The sequence below is a fragment of the Gavialis gangeticus genome, unplaced genomic scaffold, assembly GCF_001723915.1.
Source record: "Gavialis gangeticus isolate Ggan-Ray unplaced genomic scaffold, GavGan_comp1, whole genome shotgun sequence".
NCBI lineage: Eukaryota > Metazoa > Chordata > Crocodylia > Gavialidae > Gavialis > Gavialis gangeticus.
In genome coordinates, this window is record NW_017728998.1 from 47,489,748 (window position 1) to 47,497,155 (window position 7,408).

The following is a 7,408-nucleotide window of genomic DNA, read 5'->3' on the forward strand; positions in this document are numbered from 1 at the left end:
AATTCAGGCTCAGGCTTTTTGAATGTCTGTCCCTAGCCTCAAGGGTTTGCACTGATTCTAAAAGGCAGAATTGTTAAAGATGAACTGCAATAAATTAAGATTTTTTTACCTACTTTACTTTCGTTCTGTTGACTGTTTCTAGGAAAAAATGTTGTTTGATGCCCACTTTTTCCTTTTTAAGTAAAGAACACAGAACAAATATAAAGAATTCCCTCTCTAAATATCTCATTTTGTTGCCAGACTTTTCAAAGGACTGGTGCATTTTTGGGACTATGTTATCACAAGAGACAAAAGCCCAAAGCCTTGGCAGGGAGGGAAAAAAGTTTTGTTTTAAACTTAATATTTGCTGCCATCTGTAACTCAGACCCCCAATAGCCTCTCAGAGTGTGTGTCTACCAAATTAATGCACTTGAATAAACACCAGTGTTTATTACACCAGAGTTTACATGTTCGTCTTAGTTCTTTGTTTCACTCAGAGAAGAAGAGTTTCATTTTCAGAGGATCCTCCATTCTCTCCTTTCTGCCCAGCACCTAGGACCCAATGCACAACCCAAAATGACACTCTGAAGGAACCAGTAGGCCTGAACTTATGTGTCTTTGGTTGTTTGTTCTCATCCCACCCCCATAGCTAAAGTAGCTGAACACCTTCTAGCTGTGCATTAAGTGCTGTGACTCCTATCTGTTTCATATGGTTTGTTCTCAAACAAATAGCTGCATAGCCAGGCAGACACAGAAAATTGCCAAATGAGTGATCATTTCAGTTACATACAAACACAAGAGTGGAAAGTATCACTTGGGTCACTGCAGCTAAGCTGTAACAGGACCCCATCTCCATTACTGAAGACAGGGGAAATAGAAAGCTGTGGGCAGGCCCCAAGGCACTACAAAGGTTACTGGGAATAAAGAAAGACAGGACCAGTCACTCTGGCCCAGGTGTGCAGGAGGCAATCAGGCTTCAGAGCTCAGAGGCTGCGAAGTGGGGTTAATGTGCATAATGGCATAGAGGTTAGTCAGATGACCAAAGAGGGCGGGTCTGGGGTCTTGTATAGGGCCAGTTTCCCTAGGGAGACCTCAGTCTGATCCATGCCAGCCACAGGAAGGAGCTCACCACAGCAAGACTGCCAGACATTGGCCTGTAGTTAAGGGATTTGAGTTGCATATTTGTGTCTGTTGTTGTACCACCTGAAGAACAGGTTGTGGCTATGGGGATGGAAGGAGGCCACTGAGCAGCTGGAGCCTAGTTACTGAAAAAGGGTGGGCCTAGAGGCCAGCAGGCCTCAAAGGAAGAGGATCTGAGCCCATGGACCTGATAGAGAGGGCCCAGGGCTCCACTAAGATAGGGTGGGAGGATCAGAACTGACTAGTGGCCTGATGATGATAAGTGGTGTGAAGCAGGCACCTAACTCCAGCTTTCTCTGAAGGCAGCCTCCAAGTGTGTGTGTGTTAAAAAAATTTAAAAATAAAACTAAGATCAGGCAGGCAAATTGGGAGGTTGGTGCTAGAGCTGAAATAGGAGTGCAGCCCAGTGTGATCACTAGGGGGTGCCGTAGACAAGCCTGGAGGCCTAAGCCTCTACAACACCCCCTGCAATCACATGCAACCATGGAATACATTAAACAACACAGGGTTAGTGAGCTATACTGTGACATGCAGTTGCCTGCTTCATCCATTCATACAGTATTGTGGAGAGCTCTGGAAGTCTATTTGACTCAGTGGGCGCATCTACATGTGAAACTAGTCAGACACAAACTCTGGCATAGTTCATGCCAGAGTTTATTGCTCCCAGGTGCAATGTTTACGCTTGTGCCCAAGACCACAGCACATTGAGCCTGGGTGGCACAGCCCTGGCTGGCAGGGGGCCCCCAGGGGTCAGCCTGCCAACCCAGGGCTGCTCCAACCCAGGTCAACATGCTGCAAGGGGCTGGCTGGGGCATGAGGGTGCTACAGTGCAGGTTAACTGGCAGGCAGCCCCTGTACTATATCACCTTCATGCCCCAGCCAGCCCTGTCACCACCAACAAGTGCTGTGCAGCACAGTAAATAACTCATAGGATAGTATTTGTCTCAGGCAGTACTAACCTATGACAGAGCTACTTAGTTTACTTGAGCCTAATAGCTTTGCACAAAGATGCTTTACTGCAGAGCTAATTAGGCGATTCTGCACTAAGTGTCTCCTACAGCTGCCCTCAGTTAGTAGCTGAAAGAGAGCAAGGAGGTACTGTAGTGTGAACACAGCGTTACACAGTGCAACCTTTATCCTAGAAAAAACCCCACTTAAGTTTGTACAGTACCTTGCTTGACCTTGGCCAAAAGGCAGTCAAAGCCAGCAGTGGTCGAATCCTCTCAGGTTCTGCTCTATATTTGCTCTATGGCAAACACATTTACTTAGGAGCATAGGGTTGTCAGAGACCTCCTGGGTCATCAAGTCCAGCTACCTGCTATCACAGATGTGTAACCCCTCCAGAAACATATCTAGCATCATTTTAAAAGTGATTGGGTTTCTGCCACCCTCTAATCCCACTGGAGGCTTTTATAGAATCTAACAGTTCTATCAGATCTTCTTCTAACTTCCAGCCAAATCCCCATAGCCAATTTGTGGAGATGAATTACATGCATTAAAATACTGCTACGTTTAAGATACAAACTATCAACAGGGCTAACAGGTGGAAGCTTCTTAGTTACCAATTCTCTTAATTTATGCACACCTAGGTATTGTCAGAGACACTATCAAGTCCCAGACACTGTGGGATCAACTGGAATTGGAGAGATTACCCTCTAACTTTGCTTTGTTTCTGCCTCAGCCTGAACACTGGGAGTTGGTATTTGCACAGTATGGTTTGAAAACTAGGGCATATCCTCATGATTACCTGTTGACACAAGTCAGAATATTTTTTCTCCTGTGATTCAAAATCTCTCCGAGGTACAACATCTCCATAGTCTGCTTTCATGGTGTTCAGTTCCACCTGGGCTTTCGTGAGGTCCCGCCGAGCTATCTTTAATGCCAGCGTTAACTTCACTATGTCTTCACTCTTTACATCTTTAAACAACAATTGGTAACACTGTCAGGCAAAAGGTCAGACGTGCAAACCTGCACTTGCAACTTTCGGAGGGTGGTATTCCCCATCAGTCTCTTAGAGTGATATTAACATGGTCGGACACTGAATGGCTGAGCTCCCCACCTCCACAACTTCAAGACAGTGCAATCTTTCCAGCTCTCATAATTTCTTTGGGAGTCACAGTTTCAGTCATACAATTTTCACTGTAGCCAGTGTTACAAGCTAGTGTATCCCCCTGCTTAGTTGACTGTCCCACTTACCTGAATTTTTGGAAAGAGCAACCAACCAGGGCAGTGCAGGAAACAGCCAGAGCCCTCCCCCTCCTCTTCAGAAGATAGGAGGTTATGTGCAGGGAGGAGATAAAAGAGGAGGTCCTACTGTCTGCACAGAAAGGGATTGGGAGGACAGAGCAAAAAGGGCTTCCTTTCCCCCCACCTTACTAAGAACAACAGGTCTTTCTGCTCTCTCCTCCCTCCCCACTCTGGATCTCTACACCTGGCTTGGGGAGGAGGAGAGGCAGGTAAAGAGCCCTAAGAGCTGCAGGAGGAGCAGGAGTAAGGTGGGGAGAGGGCAGAACTGCTGCAGGACACGTTCAATTGCTGGACTGGGGAAGCGACAGCTGGAGGAGTTGGGACAAAACATTAACAAAGAGGGTGGTTTGTGTGGGGTGAAGTGATGAGCTCTGCACACTCAGGCAGCCACAAGAGCTCCTGTGGCAGGGCTGGCACCACCAGCGTCACCTTGCTCAATGCATTCCAGCAAGATTGTCACATGAATGGTGGGGCTGGGGGATGGGCAGGAGGAGTCCAACTGTCCAAAGCCAGACCAGAACCAGGGTATCAGGTTGTTTGGTTTTTGATTTTTTTAAGTTTCATGATTTGGGGGCTCTAACTGATGACTTCTGAACTGCTGGGGTTAGCCTTGTTGCAGGTCTGGGCATTAATTCCCTTCTGTAGTATCATGCAACTCATAAGATTGATCTAACATCTCTCCCTGTTCCCATTTCAAGAGAGCCTCTATTCAGTTCTTTCTCCTCAGCCCTTGTCCATGTTGTGTGTTCTGCTCATTACAGAGTAATGATCTCAAAAGGCAGATCTCTTGTGAGGAATCAGAACTCCTGCCTCGTTGTACAAGGGCTGTACAAGCATATATGATGATCTGACCCAAAGGATCTTACACCACAATAACAAAGACTGCACAGGGGTTGGGAGTAGGAGGGTTACATACTGACATACACAGCACCTAAGTCATACAATTCTTCATCTGAGCATTAGAAATAAATGCATGGAGGTTGGCACTTACTTCCTCTCTTTAGATTTTTTAAAACTGTGCATGTATATATTTAGCAATATCCTTCCCCTTGATATTGTATATCACCTGTCTTCTTCAATTTTAAGTGCATATCTTTCTGTGCAGGAAGTATCTATGTATTTATTTGCCTAGCGCTCAAGTCCTCACTGGCACCCCTGCCTGTTGTTATAATGCCAAGATTTAATAAATAATAAAGGCTCCTTGTCTGGAACTATAGTGTTTAGAGTATGATCTCTTTGAAGGCCTATACCTCTACCCTCTTTCTCTCCCATATTTCAAGCCATAGGTTGGATCTTAGATTAGTGACAGGGGAAAAATCAGGAAGAAGGATGTCTGAAAATTCAGATCTCCTTAGAGGGCGCTCATAGGGACACGACGGCTGTTGGCATCCAATATCTAGCAGATCAGCAGGTGTAGTAATGCAGGAGCCATTTTACTCAGTGTCACCGTTGCTGGCAGGCAATGTTGTGGTCACAAACTCCAATCAGTTTTGTAAACGCAAATGCTAAAGACCCTTGAACTCCAGGTTGGTCCATTCTGAGGGTTTGATCCCGCAGGCTGCCAAGTGCCTGACTCGGATACCTGCTAGTGGGTCAAAAGACATTAAGGACACTCAGCACTTTGAAGGGTCTGGCCCCAGTTTACCTATTGCACAAAGAGGAGGAGTACTTTGCAGTACTTGGTAAGTGGCTCTGTGTTTGGGTCTTACAGGGGTTCCTTCTGTACCTTGAGTTTGGTGGAGCGTCATCTCCAACTGTTGACTGCGCATTTCGTTCAGGTCTGCTAGAAGCAACTTGCGGGCATCACACTCATTACGGTAGTGCAGATACTCCTCAGACACATTCTTCTGCAGCTTATTCACCTGCAGGAGACAGAAGGCTGCACTGATCTCAGAACACTAAGGACCTCCCAGAACCAGCATGGCAGCATGATTGGTATAAATATTTTCTCAGAACTCGCATGTGACAACCTAAATAACTCATTCATGGCTTCATCACTGCTGGTCTAATGCCTTGTGTACACAGTTGCAATTAAATGCCGTTGGCAAAATGGACATATATACATAGCTCAGAAGTTCTGACAGTACGCACAACTGAACACATGATATATAGGGAATATAATATTTGTTAGGAATGGTGGGGACTTAGAATCATTGTCAGACTGAGCTCTCCATCATACCCCCACATTTTCCAGTGAAGTAAATGGAGAAGTTTCCAATGCCTTCAGCTGGAGCAGGGCCAAATTGTATGTTTCTATACAGCATTAGATGGTCTGGGAAATGTCTGGCTGATCATAGACCCAGTTTACCTGAGCCTGAAGGGAAGCTTTCTCTTCTTTCATTTTATCAATGAGCTTTAATAGATACAGTTTCTCTTTCATTAATGTCTTTATTTTAGCATTTTCCTCTTTCTTGAATGCTGAAATCTTCTGAGTGCATTTATCTGACACAGTTGCAAACATAGATTTCAGGGGCTCCAGGGCACGGATCTTCTCTCTCTGGGCATCTAAAGACAGCAAAACATGGGCTTTCATCAGTAAGCACCAAAACCACCTTTTTCTCAGCAGCACTTTGGAATTGGGTAAAATAATCAATCAAAAAATTATTCTCTAAGATGAAATCTGGACAGCAGGCTTTTCACTTCATCGGCTATGGCGAGTGGCTGAGGTCTGGATTTCTTTGGAATTTGATCTTTGGGACTATTCTGTTTTAATTACTGGGTACACATACAAACTCCATGTGAACAACAACTGCTATTTATATGGGGCACCAGGCCAAATGCAAGAAATACTCTGGCTTTTTTGTTCACTCTGAATTTTCATAAGAGGCAACCAGCACTGTTATGGTTTGCATTATCTCACAGGGTGACCACCTATCACCCTTTCAGTACTGTAGACCTAAAGTCAGCTGGTAGCTGACCCTCCTGTTGCAAAGTGGCAGTCTTCATAACACCCCCTCCACCCTCTTTTCCTAGTGGAGGTATCATACATCTGGAAACATGCCCCTGAAACATTCCTATGATAGTCAAAACTCCTTTCCCTTTCAGGTACACTTCTCCTCCTCAGATCTTCCCTTTGGTTTCTCTATAAGATTGTCCCTCATGACACACGACACATCACCACCTTGCTCTCTGGATCACCACCTTGCTCTCTTTGGTAGAGCACATAAGTGCCCTTTTTGTTTGCTCTTCTATAATTTGGATGCTTCACCCTGAACAGAATCTCACCTCTGGCTGAAATGTATTTAAGCAAAACTTATCATGGTGAGTATAATGATTACACCTGACTTGGTTTCCAACATCCCAGCTACAAATATACAAGTAGGTGCCAGAGTGTTTATTTGATTTCCTCTCTCTCATAGGGAGGCTGTGGTAGGAGTGCCTCTTCTGGAGTCCGTCTATCGGTGACCCCGCCCTCCTGTTATGGGTCAACCACCTGCCTTCTTGCCTGCCATACCTTGATTATAATTAATTAATGGATGTTAATTAGCGGGAGGCCCATTTATTTGCCCTAGTGCCAGGGGGCGCTATCTGCGGCTCCTTTTTTCCTCCCCTACACCGCAGCCCAAGCCTCGCAGATGATACTGACGTGGTTTGATCTGGACCTTGTTGTAATTTGGCCCTCCCTTTGTCCTCCCTGGGCTTTCCACAGCCCTGTCTTGCTCTGGCTTTCTCCGTGCCTTCCTGGCACTCTGCCGCCCCAGCTCTCTGAGGCTTCTCGCTGCCTCCACTCTCTGGGGGCTCCTCGCTGCCCCCGCTCCCTGGGGCTGGGTTCCCACACTGCTGCGGGTCCCTTATGAGGCCTCCTCCATCCCCTAATAGCCCCACCCAAACCGCCGGTTAAAAAAACAAAACACAAAACACAAGCCCCTGAGCTATAACAAAAAATCAAAGCTGCCCGGCTAAAACATCATTCAATCCCTACCAGGGAATACTCCCTCCCATAACAGCATCAGGAGCTGCTTGTGCAGCCAGGCCTCTCCCCTCTGCTTGCTCTGGCAGAGCTCCTCTCCCCCTTGGCTGCCAGCAGGAAACTGCCCTCCTG

General features: G+C 46.2%; 1 protein-coding gene across 3 annotated transcripts in view; it reads right to left on the reverse strand.

Annotated features, from left to right (window-relative positions):
* Positions 1-7,408, reverse strand: part of TSNAXIP1 (translin associated factor X interacting protein 1) — a 106,125-nt gene that overhangs the window by 16,330 nt on the left and 82,387 nt on the right. For all 3 annotated transcript variants that reach the window (XM_019505873.1, XM_019505874.1, XM_019505875.1), the window contains 3 exons: positions 5,675-5,871; positions 5,093-5,228; positions 2,867-3,036 (listed from right to left, as the gene is read on the reverse strand). In XM_019505873.1, coding sequence (XP_019361418.1) covers positions 2,867-3,036; positions 5,093-5,228; positions 5,675-5,871 — 503 coding nt within the window. The remainder of the gene's footprint in view (positions 1-2,866; positions 3,037-5,092; positions 5,229-5,674; positions 5,872-7,408) is intronic.